This window comes from Tenrec ecaudatus, chromosome 11 (genome assembly GCF_050624435.1).
Source record: "Tenrec ecaudatus isolate mTenEca1 chromosome 11, mTenEca1.hap1, whole genome shotgun sequence".
NCBI classification, from domain to species: Eukaryota; Metazoa; Chordata; class Mammalia; order Afrosoricida; family Tenrecidae; genus Tenrec; species Tenrec ecaudatus.
In genome coordinates this window covers 71325757-71345402 of record NC_134540.1, presented here as the reverse complement: position 1 = coordinate 71345402, position 19646 = coordinate 71325757, and the positions used below count along the sequence as shown (strand labels likewise).

The following is a 19646-nucleotide window of genomic DNA, read 5'->3' as shown; positions in this document are numbered from 1 at the left end:
GGTCTCCGTTCAATTATAACATGGAAGAAATCTAAAGAGCTAATCCTTTTCAGGCCTCACACTTGTCAAAGAGTGTGACACCTAGTTGGCTTTCAAGAAAAATTGTTGAGTAGCTAAATACTTTGTTACTTGCAATTTTTAAATGGAAATCACTTAATAAATGCCTTTTATGTTGTTTGAAAATGTCTTAATCTAATTTTGCTTTGTTTTTAATGTTTCAGGTTCTCTCTCCACAACTAGGCATTATCTGTAAAGTATTTGTGATGATATTCTCTTTGCTTTCACAGACCAGTTGGAATGCCAAAAATGGAAAAAGTTTACTTACACAATCCTAGCTCTGAAGAAACTGTTACTTTAATATCCATCTCTGCTACAACATCACATTTTCACGCATCGTTTTTTCAAAACAGGGTAAGTTCCCTGCTGTAGGTGAACTCTCGTGAGGGTGAAAGTGCGTGGAAACGCCTGCATGTCTGATGTCTGCAGCAGTGGTGCTCCGATCGTGAGGGCCGGGGCAGTGTGGCGTTCTGGTGGGCGCAGAGTTGCTTGGAATTGGGGGGACTCAGCTGTACCAGTAGCACATTTTTATTGATAATGGTATTTTAGTGCAGTCAGATTGGTTTGAATCTTTGTATCTGTTCTTGAATTTTAGTTTTTCCTATTTTCTAAGAACTATTCGTTCTACCTTTAAATATATTGTTTGTCTCAACATGAAACAGCAGTCAAGAATCACATTGGCAACTGAGACCTAAGCACTTTGAAAAAAATGCAGCGTTCTTATGTTCCGCTTATTTTCTCTTCCTTCCTAGTGAGTAACTCCTCAGCCTTCTATTCATTTTATAATGCCGTGTGGCAAATTTCCACAAACGGAGTGGCTTAAAACATCCCCACCATCAGCACACGATTCTCCAAGTCACAGTTCTGACCCTGCTTGTCGAGATTCGCCACGCAGTGTCCCAAAGGTTTAGTTAAGGTGTTGCCCAGCTTAGTGTTAGCGGAGTTTCTGGTGGGAAATCTACTTTCCAATAAATCCCGGTTGTCGGCAGTATTGATTCCCCTGCAGTTATAGGATGGAGATCCTCCAATTCCTTGCTGGCCGTCAACCAGGACCTCACTCAGCTCCTTAAGCCAGAAACTCTGCATCAACTCCCTCCCCTCAGTGCTTCAAAGCTCTCTGACCCCGTCTTCTGCCACCAATTGGAGAAAACTCTGCTTTTTAAAAAGCTCCTGTAATTCGATTCTTCCTACACAGAATGAACTGATTAGTGACCTTAATTACACATGAAAAATCCTTTTTCTTACTGAATGTAAATAATCATGGGTGTGATATCTCACTATATTCACAATCCCTATAAATCAAGAAAAGAAATCTTGGGGCCAGTTTAGGATTCTGCCTACTTCAAACATTCTCCAAAATTTTATCTGTCATTATTTTTGTTGTATGTAAAGTTGTTACTTAATAATTTTTTCTGACTAAAAATTATTTTTAAAGTAAACTTTAACTTCATAATACAGTAAACAAAATATGCTCTCAAAGTATATCATGAAATAGCAACTATGAGAGAGAAGTAAATGAATAGGATTGTCAACAGCTCCTTTGAAAATATATGACCAAATAACTGTGAAGGAGTGTTTTTTAAAGCATATAAAGTGTGAGTCGACAAATTTATATCATTGCTAGATTTTTATAGCTCTCTGTAGTTTTACATCATCTTATAATATTAGCCAAGACCTTCCAAAGTATAAAAAAGAAAATGCAGCTTTGGGTTAAAGTCTTACTTTAGTGATTGTTTTTTAATTTAAAGTTATCTTTAAAACAAAGAAGTAAGTCAGTAATTACTTTTAGAAATAGAAAATGAAAAAATGATTGGAATTCATGAAAAATAACCTGTTCTAAAATATTTCTTTTTTTTAAGTCGTTTTATTAGGGGCTCATACAAATCTTATCACAGTCCATACAAAAATCAATTGTGTAAAGCACATTTGTGCATTCATTGCCCTCATCATTTTCTTTTTTCTTTTTACATTTTATTAGGGACTCATACAACTCTTATCACAATCCCTACATATATATGCATCAATTGTATAAAGCACATCCGTACATTCTTTGCCCTAAAATATTTCTTTTTTTCTTTTTTAAAATTTATTTATTTATTTTTATTTTTTCTAAAATATTTCTTAAAGTAACAATTTCCCTCCAGTTATTCTTTGTTGTTACCTAAAAGATAATTTCACAACTGTTAACATGGTAACTCCCAAGATAGCTTATATATTATTCCCTGAAAGAAAGATACTTTTACATTCCTTACAAATCTGCTGATGTTCTCAAGTAAAAGAATTGTCAAACTGACAAAACATGCATGCTCATCTGATCTAGGATTCTCATTGTACAGGCCTGAGCCCCAGGGAAGTTTGCCTCCGTCAGAGCCACGAGTTAGGGTCTAGGTGTTCTCCTGGACTGCTCAGTTCGTTGTTTGGCTCATATTAAGCTGCTGTGTGCCTGCCGGCCTGTATGTCGAGGAAGCAGGACAAAAATAGTTCCCAACTTCATTCTATTTGTTAACAATTTGGCGTGCTTTACTACTTCAAACACTGCTTAATTGCTGTTTGACATGCCAAGCTTCATCCTTTTTAACGAGACAGGACCCAGAGCGGTAAGCACTGGTTGCTACAGAGGCCGAGGAGGCAGGGAAGGCAAGGCAGGAGGTCGGCGAGAGGAGCAGTGAACTGGAGTGCACATGGCTCATGCACAGGGTCAGCCCACCTGTGTCCACATGGTGGGTGGGGAGTGTAAGTCCGTGGGCTTTTTATAAATTACCACCCAGATTATATACACGAAGGATACGTTTGATACAAATTCAGTTTGAAGGCTACTAATTTGAAATCTCTGAACTACACTCCTAGGGAATTATTTCTACAAATGAAGCTTATTGCAAAGAAAATGGTTTCTCTAAAAATGATATAAAAGAGCAACTAAACGTGTTTGTAGTCAAAGAACAAAAATCTGTGTGGGGTTTTGCGCTGAGGAAAAAATATTAAACAATAAAAACAGTCTCTACTCTGTCAGTCTACCAGTTGGATACCAATGGGAATGTTTCCACAAGCTGGTACATTAGAAACACTCATTCGTCTATCCCAAGAAATATGAAAGCTGACTACCTAGTCGACCAACCAGAAGAGATCCCTATCTGTGCCCATTCCAAAGAAAGGTGACTCAACAGACTGGAAATCATCAACCAATGTAATCAATATCACATGCAAGTAAATTTTTGCTGGAAAAAAATTCAGAATTGGTTGCAGCAGTACATTATCAGAGAGCTAGCAGAAATTCAAGCCTGATTCAGAGCAGGACATGGAATAAAAGAGATTATTGCTAATGTCAGATGGATCTAGGCTGAAAGAGAATGCTAGAAAGATGTTACTTGTGTTTTATTGAATATGCAAAAACTTTCAGCTGTGTGGATCATAACAAACTAAGTACTGTTGAGAAGAATGGGGATTCCAGACCAAAAGGCAGTCTTGAACAGAACAAGGAGTACTGTCCTGTTTAAAATCAGGACAACTGTGTCCTTTGACCATACTTACTCCGTCTGTGTGCTTAGCAAATACTCAGAGAAGCTAGACTATCTGAAGCCAGACTATCAGCATTGGGCTGGAGGAAGGCTTATTTGATATACAGTAAGAAGAAACCCTGCTAGCTGAAAGTGAGGAAGACATGTGGAACAAGGCTGCAGCCTTCAGTATGGATTACAACTCAGTGTAAATAGTGACGGTACCGTGGGCTGCTAGAGAACAAGCAAATCAGTCTTGGGAAAGTGCATCCAGAATGCTTCTGAGAAGCAAGGGTAGCGCGACTTACTCTCACGTACTTTGGACTCGTTATCAGGAGAGACCAGTCCTTGGTAGCAGACATTGTGTTTGGCAAAGCAGATCAATGAAAAGGAGAGAGGCTGTAGAGGAGAGGAGCTGACACATTGGCTACAGAAATAGACTCAAATGTTTTAACAGCAGCTCCGCGGCACTTACATGCACCCAAGTCGAGTCATACTCTAGTTTAGCCTTTATATTCCAGGGATTCGCAAACGATAGGCCACAGGCCAAATTTGGTCCTCAGTCTGGTTTTGGTGGTTTTTTTTTTTAATCGTTTTATTGGGGGCTCTTACAACTCTTATCACAATCCATCCATCCATCCATTGTGTCAAGCACATTTGTGCATTTGTTGCCATCATCATTTTCAAAACATTTTCTTTCTACTTGAGCCCTTGGTATCAGCTCCTCATTTCCCCCCTCCCTCTCCTACCCTCCCTCATGAACCCTTGATAATGTATATATATATATTTTTTTATGTCTTACACTGACCGATGTCACCGTTCACCCACTTTTCTGTTGTCCATCCTCCTGGGAGGTGGTTATATGTCAATCATTGTGATCTATTGTGATCGGTTTCCCCTTTCTCCCCCACCTTCCCTTTCCCCTCCTGGTATTGCTACTCTCATTATTGGTCCTGAGGGGTTTACCTGTCCTAGATTCCCTGTGTTTCCAGCTCTTCTCTGTTCTTGTGTACATGCTGTGGTCTAGCCGGCTTTGTAAGGTAGAATTGGGGTCATGATAGTGGTAGGGGGGAAGCATTGAAGAACCAGAGAAAAGTTGTCTCAGCCTGTTTTTATAAAGCTCATGAACTAAAGTTTTTTTTAAAATATATTTTAAACGTCATAAAACAAGAATATGCAACAGAGAGTGTATATCCTGCAAAGTCTAAAATACTGTAAAGCCCATTTGCAGAAAAAGTTTGTTAACTGTCTATCTCCTTACAGATTTCGTGTCTCTATTGATTACAAAAGCAGTGTCAGTCTCCATTTATAGTTTTGGATTTTTCCATTTCTTCTTTCAGCTCTATTAGTTTGGTCTAGTGCATTTTGAAGCTTGTTACTAGATTCATACACATTTAGAATCGTTAACGCCTTCTTGTTTGACGCTCATCATTATAAAATGTCTCTCTTTGATTGTGGCTAACAATTCTGTTATCTTCTTTGTATGATATTAATCCAGTCATTCCAGCTTTTTATTAGTGTTTTCATATTTCGTGGATTTCTTGTAGATTCGTTGTAAAAAGGGCTTAGGGGTGGTGTCTGCTCTCTTCTAACATCACTGGGGCAGGAGAGGTGGGGGAAGGAGAATCACCAGCAGCAGCAGCTCAAGGCTGATTCATATGAGGTGGAATTACACGTGCCTCTACCCTCCACTCTTCTCTCCAATTCTGACAGCAACTGGCCTTCCTACGGCATTCTCTACTTCTCGGCTAGGTCTGATAATTCATTGCATAGCCACACAGAATTCACAATGTTCCCAGTTAACGGAGTTTGTTAGGAAACCAAGAGACCACAATTCAGAATTGGCAACGCTTAGAATAGAGTTCTTCAAACATGAAAATTCCTCAGCCATGCCTGTAGCCTTTTCTCTCTCTGACCCTCAATCTTTCATTCATGCAACTCTTTGGCGTCTATCCCGTTCAGACAGACTCTTTTGGTTCTGCTGATAAATGCCCAAAGAAGCGGTGCTCTACCGTTAAACCATAGCTGGAAGGCTCTCAGCACCAGCCTGTGCATCATTGGACCTAGCCCCCCAGTCAAATACCCAGACTCACACCACTCCACCAGTGGTACGAAGCTCCTTTAAATCTGCCAATAAGTGCCTGCCAGAGGCACCCCCCTCCACCAGCAAGAGTCCATTTAAGACACTCAGTTCTAGTTCCAGGGTCAGCAAACCTGCTTCCCCCGTCAAATGCTCAACGACAAGTCACTCTGCCACTAAGCTTCCTGCCCAAAGGACCCAGCTTTCTTGCTCTGTGAGCCAGGAAGTGCTGGTTCTGCCGCCTGTGCTGTATTTGCTGCCACCATTTCTCTACCGCTGCCTCTTGCTGTTTTTCCCCTTCCTCCAGTTTAGTTACAGCTCTACCTCCTGCATCCAGTAGGTTCCACACAAGGATCCTAGGCCAAAGGATGTGTTCCACTCTTGGCTGTTCTTTCTTGTTGGTTGTAAGATCTCCTCTTTGTCTCTGGGATGGCTTGTTTTAAGCCTAGTGGAATAGCACAACTCACCAGTCTTCCCATTAGGGAGGCATATATTTCCACCCCCACCTAGAGTACCTTGCTAATACAGGTGTTAGTGAACTATATAATCCTCTTGATGGGCCAGAATATCTTACATTTGCATAGTCATCCCACCCACTCTGCCCATCCTTGGTCGTTTGGTAGGAGCTGGGCCTCTCTAGCCATGGTCTTTCCATCAGAGTGCATTGCCCTCACTGTGGGACAGAGTAGAACTGTGCGCTAGGCCATAACTCTGGAAACAGACCCCCTGCCGTATCTTTATCCACAGTGTGCTTGATAATTGTGAACCACTAAGCTTTCACTGAGCACTTACCCACTGTGCCACAGAGTTAGCTCAGTGCAGTTTATTTCTCCCCTGAGACATCATATAATTGGGTCTTTCTTTTTTTCTTCCAGTCTGTTTTTTTCCCCCTCAACCTTCCTAATACTGTGACCCTCTGATACAGTACCTCATATTGTGGTGACCTCCCAACCATAAAATTATTTTCATTGCTACTTCATAACTGTAATTTTGCTACTGTTATGAATCGGGCGACCCCGTGAAAGAGTTGTTGGACTCCCCCCACCCCTCAAAGGGGTCACGACCCACAGGTTGAGAACCACTGGTCTAGATTATTTACATTCCATGTCATTATGAGTATCATTGGATTTCAAGCTTTCATGATCCTGGTTGTTTTCCTATTGTTCCATTTGCTGTGTGTTTGTCTACTCTTTTTGCCTTTTCTGTCATTAATATATCTCTTTGCTGCCTTGTGCAGTTAGTGCATACAAATTCCTGCTAAAAGGTTGGGCGGGTCTCACTGCCCCCACAGGTCATCGTTGAAAGCCCAAGGGAGCGCATTCCTGCTGGGACATACAAGCAGCATCACAGCAGCTGGCTTGTCATCGTAGATTGACTGATTAGTGATACCTGTCGTCAGTGTTTATCACCGGTAGCCTTAGGGGTTTCGTTGTGCACTTTTTTAAAATTAATCACAGTCTCTTCAAATCGTGTTATACTACTTCATCTGTAGTCTAAGTAGCTTATAACGATGTGTTAACCATTTTCTCATCTAGAAAGCACTTGGCTTTGGTGTGTTTTTGGCTTGTCTGCCCTTTAAGCTCTTCTTGTATCACTTTGGTTTGGGATGGGAGTTGGTTTGATGGAGTGTATTTCTTCGTGGTCTTCACCCACTCTGCTGTTGAGAGCCTCTTCTCAGAGCGTTCCAGATGCTGGTAGAGGATGCCAGTAGCAGATTCATGTAGTAGTCCAAGTGACAGGTAACTGTGGCTTCGGCTGGGGTGCTGGCTGTGGGGTGAGAAGGGCGCACCTAGAGGAAAGCTTAGGAGATGAGTGAAATGGCAAGAAGAAAGGGGTGAGAGTCTAGATTCATGGCGTGAGAAACTGAGAAAGAGGGGCAGATGTGTGCATGTGTACAAACTCCCACGCAGGGCTATGGGGTGGGTTCAGCTTGGACAGGCTGAGTGTTAGGTTGCATATGGAGTTAACAGTTTGAGATTTAATGGAAGTACAAATAATGTATTAAATCAATTACTATATTAAGATCATAAAAGCAGATGACATTTTAAAAATAGGTTGAACAGAGACTTTGTGTTGAGAGAGACAATGTGTATTATGTAAAAATAGCTGGATCCTTTCCCCTTTTTTAAGTGTAGAAGAGATGACAAGTAGAGCGTAGCTTTAATAGAGATGAGATGTGGGGCAGAGCTTTCGTGGGGGTTAAACCATAGTAGCCTCACAGCAGAGCCCCTGCATTGTTCAAATGGTTAATGTGCTAGGCAGCTAACCAAAGGTTGGAGGTTCAAGTTCACCCAGAGGTGCCTCAGAAGAAAGGCCTAGCAATCTCCTTTTGTAACATTGAGCCATTAAAGATCCCTAGGGAGCATGGTTCTGTTGTGATATACTTGGAGTCATCAGTAACAATCTGTAGCCACACAATATCCCCTGCCTTTGGCCAGCTCTGGATATGGGTGAAGCATCTCTTGACAGATAACACAGTGGAGTTGCACCCCGGTACCATTTGGGAGACTCGTTTGCTTATTTATTTTAAAATCATTTTATTAGGGACTCATACAACTCTTACCACAATCCATACACACATCAATTGTGTAAAGCACATTTGTACATTCATTACCCTCATCATTCTCAAAACATTTGCTCTCCACCTAAGCCCCTGGCATTAGCTCCTCATTTTTCTCCTCCCTTCCCATTCCCCGCTCCCTCATGAACCCTTGATAATTTATAAATTATTATTTTTGTCATATCTTGCACTGCCTGATAGGGAGACTCATTTATTAAGCAGCTATCTTACCTTTCTCTGTAGTCATTCTTTGGCTTACCCCTTGTCCATGCTCTGTGGCCTACAATACACCAATGGGGGTGTTAGCTGCCCGTGGGACGGTGCCCAACTCATGGAAAGCTGCTTGGAGTTACCTCATGCTCACAGCCAGGGGCCAGGCATTACCTGTTGTCCTGGTTCAGCCTCTGGTTTCCTGAATCGCTACAGTGGGCTTTTTAAATGATGCTGCCCTTATTTTCATGGCAGACAAGCTCTGCCTGGAGCCTTGGTTGATTTCATGTGAGTTATATGTAACGCCCACTCCTCACCCCCAGGATGGTGGTAGGTCATTCCTGTGCCACGCAGAGTAGAACTCAAGGGCAGGCCCTTTGTACCGACATGCATAGCTGTCTTCAGTCAATTGGAAGAGAAGAGAGGGGGAGCATCGGGATCCCACACTTACTCCAACTTTTGCACAAGGACGTGATGAGATCTAGAAAGAGCAACCTCGGAGTACATGTGAATTCCCCGTTGCGCGACAGTGTCCAGTGGGTCTGTGCTTCTCCCCGGCCTTGGTTGTAGCTGATGTTAGATGCCGTTTAGTCCATTCTGACTGGACCCAAAGGGATTTCAAGGCTGTGACCTTGTGGAAGTAGATCTCCAGGCCTGTCTGTGGGGGGCCTCTGGATGGCTTCAAACCACCAGTAGTCGAAAGCCTGTTTGTGCCAGCCAGGAACTACTTGGCTTCTAGCAATGTATAAAAATTGTCACCAGATTATTTTTACCTTTTCATACAGTGGCCTGTTGTCTTCCCATGCTGTCTGACTCACCGTCACTTGCATTCCGTCTCCTCAGAGGCACCTGTCTTTCCCTGCATTTCAGGGTAGTTGGTAACTAAGCCATCTGCTGTAGTCAAGAAAACTAGTTTGCCAGTTATTCTGCTGTGTGTGTGTGTGTGTGTGTGTGTGTGTGTGTGTGTGTGTGTGTGTGATAAAGTGGGTAGAATGGACTTTTTAGTAGTTTCCATCTTAAAATGAAGCCAGAAATCCCCATGCCGTGTATTTTTTGCCACTACTTGGGGTTCGTTGTAGAGATTCTACAGTGGGGCAGGATGGAAGAGATTGATAGCTTCCTTGATGCCAGAACTTTATGACACGTCAACTCCCGATCTCCTGAACTACCTGGCGCATTCCTGTCGTCTTACAAGGGACAGACTGTATTTCGCAACCACGACAGCATTCCCGGTGCAGACAAGAACAGAAGTGTGTTGCCACACATACAGTCCCTCCTGCCTGTTTCATCATTTAAGTTGCTGGCACATTTGGTGTTGTGTTTCCTGTGCAGATAGGGAGCAGAGCCTGAGACCTGGGCTTCTTTTCTCTGAAGTAGTACACGCTACCTGGTGAGAGGGTAATACATACATCTCTGTGAGAAGTGCACCTTCAGCTTAACTCCAGCTCACCTGAGTGATGATGAAATAGCCTGTAATCAGACATTTCACTCAAGACTAGCGATTATTGAATGAACAAAGCCCCAAGATACCATCTGCTATACAGGGCTTAGCTGGTAATTGACAAAGAAATGTGACTACAGGCATCTGCTATGAAGACGCCGTCTTTGTTATTCCTAGTGCATAGTGGTTTGGCTAATTTAAATTGTAAGGAGGGAAATGGACAGATTATGGAAATGATTTTGCTGTTTATTTTCAAGAACATTGGCTGTCTAATTTTGGTCGATGTCATATCCTACCCCCTCTACCCTTTCTCTTACTGCCAATTTGACTATTTATTGCTTTTTTTCTCCTCTCCCCCCCCCCCCCCAGAAAATTCTTCCAGGAGGAAATACATCGTTTGATGTCGTTTTTCTTGCAAGAGTAGTGGGGAATGTAGAAAACACTTTATTTATTAACACATCTAATCATGGAGTATTTACTTACCAGGTAAGAACCGGAATAAAAAACTGTTTTTCATAAAATCTCATCATCATCTCAGACCTAACACCTGAGAGCTCTTTAAGAATCTACTTCAGAAAAGTAAGAAGACAGTAGAGTATCTAAGAATTTAGATGTAGAGCATTCTTATACTGACTGCTGTGTCTGAATGTCCCTATTCAAATAAAAATCTGGACAAATAATATCAAAGGCATAACTGAGGTGTTTCTGTAGGTTTGGTTGGCAAAAGAACACTTTAAATGTTTGCATTGACTTTCAGATTGTTTTTAATTTTTTACTTTTTACACACTTAGGTAATGATTTTAAACTAAAATGTGTACGTGGATGCTCTTAGTAAGCATATTATTTAAATATTTTGAAAAGTTCATTGTTTTTACTTAGAATCATTGTTTAGGTTATTAAAATCAAAACCAAACTCCCTGCCATCGAGTCAGGTCTGACACTTGACGACCCTGTAGGACAGGTTTCCAATACTGCAGCTCTTTACAGGGAAGAGGGCTCATCTTGACTCCTGAGCATCAACTGGGGGCTCACGCGTGCTAACCTAACAGTGGCAGCCCAGTGCATAAATACTATGCCACCAGGACTCCTCCGCTTATTAAGGAGAGCTTATATTTATGTCTCTTATGTTTCAGCTATCTCCTGTTTTATGACTAATGATTTTTTATTTTAAGATTATCAGTATTATTGAGAATTATTTCTATTTGTCTAGTACTGAGCCTTTAATTCTCACAACTGCTATAAGGTTGTTTTATTTTTTAAGTAAGGAAACTAAAGTTTACCCAGGTTAACTCATTTACCCAGCTCTCCCTAGTATTAAGCCGTTGAGTGTGGACCTAGCATTAACCACAAAGCCTACATTTTAAACCTCTGTGCTGCTCCTGAAGTTCAGTTCATGAAAGCCTCACTTAGCCAATTTCATGTATGTGTACATACTTTACATTTCCTCTCGAGAGTCCAGAACATTTTGTAACTTTTGAAACTAAGGGTCAGAGTAAACATTTCATTTTCTTCTGGAGCTATGTTTTATGCTTACTGAGGGTGAATTACTCTTTAACAGTTGTTCAGGGCATTCAACAAATTTTGATGTCAAATTCATGATGAAGTGCTGTATAGTGATACCTACTTAGCAATACTTGTTGAGTAAGTGAAGATAATAGAATAAGAATGAAGGCCTTTGGCCCTCCAAAGGCACCCCACAGCTGACATGAATTACAGCCTCTGTGTTTCTGTTAGTATTTAGTCCGTCATACTAGAATGTAAGTTCTGTGATGGCTGGCTTGGCATCTGTCCATTGGCTACTGAATTGTTCACCGCTCTGAGTTTGTGCCTAGCATACTGTGGGCATACAGTCCACAGGGCTTAGTCTCCCATGCAGAAATCACCTGGCCGGGGCTGGATATTTTGGAGAGCTCATCAGGACCATAGGTCCGTCATGATTGACATAAAGAAACCATCTTTTGTTTTTCCCCTCCTCCCTCTTTTGCCCATGACTTCATAAAGGAACTATGTTCATCTTCATTTTCAGTGTGTTATGGAATTTATTGAAAATGAATATGTATGATAAGTCAAACATGTAGCCAAATCAGGTATAGAATCTGAATGTGTGGGGTTCTTGAGAAAGGTTGCTATGATTTTTCCATCTAAATTAAATTACTAGTTGCTCTAAAACAATCAGTTATAACTATAAAAGTATTAGTTGTCCGAGTAACTCAAAATATATTTTTTTCCCTCCATTGAAACAGGTATTTGGTGTTGGAGTTCCAAATCCTTATCGACTGAGGCCGTTTCTCGGGGCCAGAGTTCCTGTGAATAGCAGTTTCTCCCCTATAATAAGCATTCACAATCCTCACAGTGAGCCTTTACAGGTGAGCTTCTCATCATGAATTGCAATGAGCTGAATGCTAGTGCAAGTTAATGCTTAACTAAGTCTGCTTGTGTAGTTTTCATTACTATTTAAAACGAGTCGTTAAGGCAATATCCAACCATCATATTAAAACCAAACCCATCGGCATCAAATCAGACTCATAGTGAGTAAGTAGAACTGCCCTGTAGGATTTTCAAGGCTGCAATCTTTATGGAAGCCCACTGTCACATCGTTCTTCCCCGGAGCGCCTGGTGAGTTCAAACTGCCAACTGGATTAATATTAAACTCCCTGCCATCAACTCAATTAAAGAAGGGTATTAATTTTGATACAGTTTACAGGAACTAATTTTGATCATCTGAATTTTGGACATGTCTTTGGAACAATTTTTAAAATGGCTTTAGTGTTTTCTGGTACTGCCCTTTAGGCAGCTCTGCATTTAAGTCAAAGGAGCCCTGGTGACTTGTGGTTAAGTGTTGGGCTGCTAACCATAAGACCAACAGTTTAAAAGCACCCACAGCTCCTCAGAAGAAGAGGGGGCTTTCTACTTCCATAGAGAGTTACTCTTGGAAACCCACAGGGGCAGTTCTACTCTGTCTTATAGGGTCACTGTTGGCAATGAGTTTGGGTTTGGGATTTGGTTTTTTTTTGGGGGGGGGTGGAGGGGCCAGAGGGAACATGCATTTAATTTAAGAAGTTTTAACTATAAAGATAGAGGGATTTCAAACTCACTAACTCCTTCTGGTGCAATGTAAATAAAAACAGTTCTTATTTCTAATAATAATATATATTTTGTCATGGCAGTATAGACATTAAAATCCAAAGAAATGGTAGTAGAGAATCATGAAAACCACACTTTAAAAAAAATGCAAATCCTTATCTTGTCTAATTTTTGGTTGACATTAGAAAAGGGTAGCTACTGATAAAAACACTCTGTCCACATTTTAATTCCTTTAGATGTTGTCTTCACAGAAGAGGAATGTGTTCTTGTGTCCAACTTTTATAAATGAAAAGGCTGCATAAATTCCTCTTGTTCCCTCTTTTCTTTATCATCCCATTGTCGTTTCATGGCATGTTTTCCCTGTAGTCACACACAACTACATAGAAACCTCACAGGTTCTTACTGTCATCTTTCTGTGACCTCAGTCACAGAAATGAAAAAAAATTAAAACCTTCCTTTCCATGCGCCAGCGCCTGCTGAGTGAGTGCTCCAGAGCCCCCGGGGAGTGCGCTCTCCACGTGGCCAGCACGGGAAACAGGCTTCCTGCATGGAAGAACAGAGGTTCAGGACCCACACTGTTACTGTTCCACAAGCATTAAAGAAGCCTGTGAAGTTGCCACGCTGTCATGCAGAATGAGTCATGTCCTTCAGTTCAGGCTTGTGTTCATCCGATCCTTTTCTGGTGGTGGCATTTTTATTCAAGGCGATGTACCAACCGCACAGGGTAATGAAAACGAATGGAAAACCAAAGCTACCCTCTAAGAGCAAGTCGCTCTCAGAATGACTCTCTGTTGTTAGTTTCACACACACCCCTTACAGTTTCCTGCTCTATGATATTAAATATATCTGAGAGGTTCATTATACAGCACAAATGAATCTGTTTTCAATACAAAAAAGCATCAGTATATCGAACATGTGTGAGGAATATTCCCCTTGAATGTCCTACTGTCCCATTTAATGCTGTCCATCCTCTTGCTCTGTGGTGCTGGACATGCCCTCTGCCTGTGCTGCCCAGTCCAGTAGCCAGTAGCCACGTGTGGCCACTGGGTACTTGAAATGTGGCTGAAGAATGGAATTTTTTAACATTTCCGTTTACATATGAAAAAGCTACAGATAGCTGTTGACCATTGTATAAGACAGCACCCTTCCACACTGACACTCTTCATAGAGAGCCACCTGGTTTGTGTCTTTTCAGACTTTGCCTGCACGTTGCACGCACATAGTGTACAGGAAATGAGCATTCTTATTTTATGGGACTTTCTTTATATAGAGGTTTGTTCTGTGTGTATTATTATATCTTTTTGGTGCTTTTCTAAAGCCTATTACAACACACAACACTAAACTGAAAACTAACACTGTGTCACACTTTTCATTTTAATGTAATGTTCCTTTTTTTTAGCTTTGTGATAAGGTGAAGGTTACAGAGCAGATCATGAGTTTTACATTCAACAACTTTGTACACATTTTGTTTCAGCTCATCCATTTCAGTTCCCTCAGGATTTTAATCTTCTTCTTCTTAAAAATCATTTTATTAGGGTCTCATACGACTCTTATCACAATCCATACATACATCAGTTGTGTAAAGCACATTTGTACATTCATTTCCCTCATCATTCTCCAAACATTTGCTCTCCACCTAAGCTCCTGGTATCCGTTGAGCTTCTCATTTTTCCCCTTCCTCCTGCCCCCTCCCCTTGAGCCCTTGGTAATTTAGAAATTATTATTTTGTCATATCTTGGACTTTCCGACGTCTCCCTTCACCCACTTTTCTGGTCTCCGTCCCCCAGGGAGAAGGTTATATGGAGATTCTTGTAATCAGTTCCCCCTTTCCAACCCACGCTCCTTCCACCCTCTCAGTATCGCCACTCACACCACTGGCCCTGAAGGGATCATCAGCCCTGGATTCCCTGTGTTTCCAGTTCCTATCTGTACCAGTGTACATCCTCTGGTCTAGCCAGATTTGTAAGGTAGAATTGGGATCATTATAGTCAGGAGGAGAAAGCATTTAAGAACTAGAGAAAAGTTGTATGTTTCATCGTTGCTACACTGCACCCTGACTGGCAAGTCTCCTACCTGCGACCCTTCTGTAAGGGGATGTCCAATGGCCCACATATGGGCTTTGGGTCTCCACCCTGTGCTCCCCTTCATTAACAATGATATGATTTTTTTATTCTTTGATTCCTGATCTCTTCGACACCTTGTGGTTGCACAGGCTGATGCGCTTCTTCCATGTGAGCTTTGTTGCTTCTGAGTTAGCTGGCCACTTGTTTACCTTCAAGCCTTTAAGACCCCAGACATTATATCTTTTGATAGCCGGGCACCATCAGCTTTCTTCACCACATTTGCTTATGCACCTGCTTTGTCTTCGGCGATTGTGTCGGGAAGGTGAGCATCATGGAATGCCAGTTTAATAGAACAAAGTATTCTTGAGTTAAGGGAGTACTTGAGTAGAGGCCCAATGTTCATCTGCTACCTTAATACTAAATCTATACATATGTGCACATAGATTTATTTCCACATCCTCATATATAAATATATTTACATGTGTACATGCCTGTATTTAGACCTCTATAAATGCCCTTTGCCTCCTAGCTCTTTCCTCTGTTTCCTGTTGCTTTCCTCTCGTCCCACTGTCATGCTCAGCCTTCAGTTAATCTTCTTTTGGTTGTATAATTTGGCTCTGTTCTGCCTCCTTTCCTTACACTTTTTTCAGTTATCAACAGCTTACCCTTTAATCTTTTATTTCCAAGTATTATTTTTATGCTTGTTTCTTTGAAAACATAAAGGGTTAGATGTGATGCTTTCCAGTTTTCTAGAAGGGAAAAAACCAAAAACATTCTATCATCACTCTGTAGGTTAAGATATTACTGTAATTAATATAATAGATAATATCAACGACTACTAAATTGATGAGCATGCACTACTCCTCAGTCATTGTTAAATCCGTACTGTAACAAGAACCAACCCCTACCTACCCCACCACCCCACCCCACCCCACCCCACCCCACCCACAGACTCTTTAAGCTTGTGCTACAGAGTAGTGCCGTTTTTTCTTCTTTGTTCTTGTCTCTTTGCTCCTAGGGTGCCTTTGTGATAAAACAAGCGAATATTTTCCACCTATTTTCTTCTTTCCAAGCTTTCACTTAAACATCGTGTTTCTTTGTAGGAGATATGGTTTCCTGGCTTAAAAAAGAAATTGCCCTCTGCCATATGACCCATTTTGTTCCAAGAGGAACGAAGCAGATGTTCACACAAAGACATATACACCATGGTCTTAGCTTCTTTGTTTGTAATAGCCCCAAACTGAGATCAACTCAAATGCCCATCAATAGCCATAAGATAGAAAGACTGAGCTGCTAACACAGAACAGCATAGATGCAGCTAAAAAAAAGTCCTGCGAAGGGAAAGAAGCCAGACCAAATAAGTGCGTGCTGGACGGATCTATTCACGTAAGACCCTGGAACCTGCAGACCACAGTGGCCGAGAGTTGATCTGTGCTTGTGTCCATGGCAAACACACATGGATTACAACGGGTCACAAAACTTTGGGGCAGTAAGCATATTCATTATCTAAATTGTATCTTTTTAAAATTTGATTGAGTCAAAACTCATTAGGCTGTGTATTTTAAAGATGTGTTGCTTCTTAGACATCAGTTGCACCTCAATAAAATATTTTAAAGCATGAGTGATTGCAGACACAAACCACAGAGGGATTAGCAGTGCCTTTGATTATGCCTCTCGTGGAAAGCAGATATTCTCAGATTGCATTCTAACTCCGGCCTGCATTTCAGAACAGTGCAAACGCACAGTTTCAAAATTGCTCTTAAGTTACCAGGCCCGTTGCTGTAGCTCTTGTTATAGATGTGTGAGTCATGAGGCTCCTGTATATTCTTTCAAACATGCGATCATGGCCATAAACTGTTTCCTTTGAAGAAAAGTAAAATAAAATTCCTGGAAATGGATTTTCTAAAACCCAGTCTCTGAAACACTTTTTCTAAGTTTCATACTTCAGTTTCTTTGTCTTCATTAAAAATGGCTGGCACAATTGCCTACATATTTGGAACACAGAATCTAGTGATATTTTGTAATAATTTTTACATTGATAGTTACAAATGTTTAAAAAATTGTTCTCATGAACAATTAGGAAGTCAAGTTTAATTACAGATCACTTGAGAATTGAGGATATGGTATTGAACTAAGCCATCATGATCTCTTTTGACCCAGGTTGTAGAAATGTACTCTAGTGGAGGAGACCTTCACCTTGAACTTCCAACAGGTCAGCAAGGAGGTACCAGAAAACTATGGGTGAGTGTAACCAGAGTTCTCTCACCTGTGTTGTCAGTGTGAGACTAATTACTTACTTAAATGCACTAAGAAATAATCTCCTAAAGACATTTAATTATCATCTTAATGTTAACTTAGAGTAATTGGTTTGAAAAATTGAATGAGAAAATTAATGTGTTTTGTACTAAGACTGTTTAACTGTTAAAAAGATCTATTATCATTTTAAAGGTAGGGACCTGAAAGTTAAGATTTATTGTTCATAAACTTGGTGGTATTTGCAGAGGGGGAACCAAGTCGAGCATGTGTAATGACTTAGGAAAATCTAAATTCCGTGGTGATCTGCATATGAGTAAAACATCTAGCTTAAACACTGTTGAATATTTTAGAACATTCTGTATCTGTGATTAGAGAAAATTTTTTCTCTTGTAGAATACTGGCAAATATTAACCAGAGTATTGTGTGTGTAGCAACTACCTTGTTTAAAGATCCCTATCATCTTAAACGGGTTTTTGTGGTTGGGTTTTTTTTAATGCTATCCATCATGCTTAAATCAGAGGGGAAACGCAGTTGTGAAAAATGCCAGTCTGGAACATGGATCACTCAGATCCCTACTCGTCCACAAGTAGGGCAGCAAGCACTAGTTTCTCCGCTGTGAATAAACTGTGAGGATGAGCTCCTTTGCTAGCTGCTCTGATACACACATGCACACACTGTTTCTGTCTTCTGACCAGTTTCAAGTTAGGTAAAGATTATGTGGACATTGCCTAGCTAGGATGTTGGCTTGAACTTTTAGAAACAAATTTGTTCTTTTTTGGGGTTAATTTCCAAGGTCCCAAAAAATATATCAGCAGGTTGAAATTTATATCCTTTCATAGGTGCATGTTTTGTTTTATTTTTAACCATTGAACCTATTTTCTTGTTGAAAAGCTTTTGGAAGAAATAATATATAAAGCAATGTTTCCATGAATTAAACATAAGCTGTTATTGTATTAAAATTCTAGGTAGAAGAGCTAAGAATTTTCTATAAAACATAATTGATACTAAATAACTGTTTATTAAGAAGAATTCAAACTTCTAGACAATGAAGAGCCATAATGAGTTGTAGCAGAGAGTAAGTGGCATGATTTTTAACACTAGCAGTATAGTGGTTACGAGTTGGCCTGCTAACTAAGTCAGCAGTTCGAAACCACCAGCCTCTCCACAGGTGAAAGATGGACTTTCTACTTCCATAAAATGTTCCAGTTTTGGAAACTCTAAAGGGCAGTTCTATTGATGACCCTATCTGTGAGTCCGCATCGACTCTATGGCAGTGAGTTTGTTTTTTCAGTGAGTAAGACCAAAAGGTACAATCATTGTGTTAGGCTAGATTCTCTAGAGAAATGAAACCAGATGTTGACATAAGGCAGGCATGAGGCTCCAGGACCTGCCTGTGGGCCCCTCAAGGTTAAGGAGGAGGAGATAGAAATTGTGACCAGAGAGGTCGATCGGATGGCAGGCTGCTGGTGGCTCCCAGGATTGGTAAACAGTATGGCAGGCTATTGGCTTCCGAAGTACCAGAAGTTGACAAATCAGATGCAGGATCAAAACCAGCAAAAAGCAAACCAACTTTCCACATGAACTTTTATGTAGAAGGTCACCCCCCTGAGGAAATCTCCTTTTAGTTAAATTCGGCCTGGGACCACCACCCTGATCTCACACTGCTCACAGCATCCCCAGTACGAAGTCAGTCATACTGTGTTACCTCTCACCATGGGGTGACTAGGCTTCCAGCCAAAGCACTGAGAATCCTCCTGCAACCAGACTGACACAACATGTAAAGTTCACAGTAATTTTTCGTTCTCTAAACCTAGAGTGAAAAGAGAACAAAGTCAATTGGCCTTTGATATCTCATTGTATTTAAGAAAAAGCCCAAGACTGAGTTGGCCAGTCAGGAAAATAGGTTCGAATTGCCTGTTTCTTATAATGAAATTTAAAAGTTTATATCGATAAACTAGAAAGTTAACACCAGAATTTCCTAAAATGTGACAGTAAGATGGCAGTGGGGAGGGCCAGGACAGAACAATCCATTGGGTTGTTAAGTTGTTGAAAACAAAAAATGGTGATCTGGTAAGTAGACCCCCACCTAATTCAGAATGAAAAGGGTGGGTTTTTGTTTGTTTGTTTTAAATAATTGCATATATTAGCCTTGAGTTTCTCTCGATGGGGATGGAAAATGTGGCCGCCATGGGGGTGAGGGCTGTACATTTGATATCATTGCTTTCATTGACTTATACGTGCAGAGTATTGAGTTGAAAGATGTTTGTCGTCTGTTTCTCCACAAGAGGTTCACAACCATTACATCTTCCTTCTAGTGCCTGTGTAAGTGTCCTCTCACTCCAGGCTTGATGTTGTGGGTGCGGAGAACCTCCCTGAAGGCAGTTGGCTGTAGACTTGCATG

General features: G+C 40.9%; 1 protein-coding gene across 1 annotated transcript in view; it reads left to right on the top strand.

The window, feature by feature from the left end:
• TMEM131 (transmembrane protein 131) overlaps positions 1 to 19646 on the top strand; it is a 190163-nt gene that overhangs the window by 109636 nt on the left and 60881 nt on the right. The window contains exons 5-8 of the mRNA XM_075563195.1: positions 288 to 411; positions 10212 to 10328; positions 12086 to 12208; positions 17150 to 17230. Of these exons, the coding sequence (XP_075419310.1) occupies positions 288 to 411; positions 10212 to 10328; positions 12086 to 12208; positions 17150 to 17230 (445 nt within the window). The remainder of the gene's footprint in view (positions 1 to 287; positions 412 to 10211; positions 10329 to 12085; positions 12209 to 17149; positions 17231 to 19646) is intronic.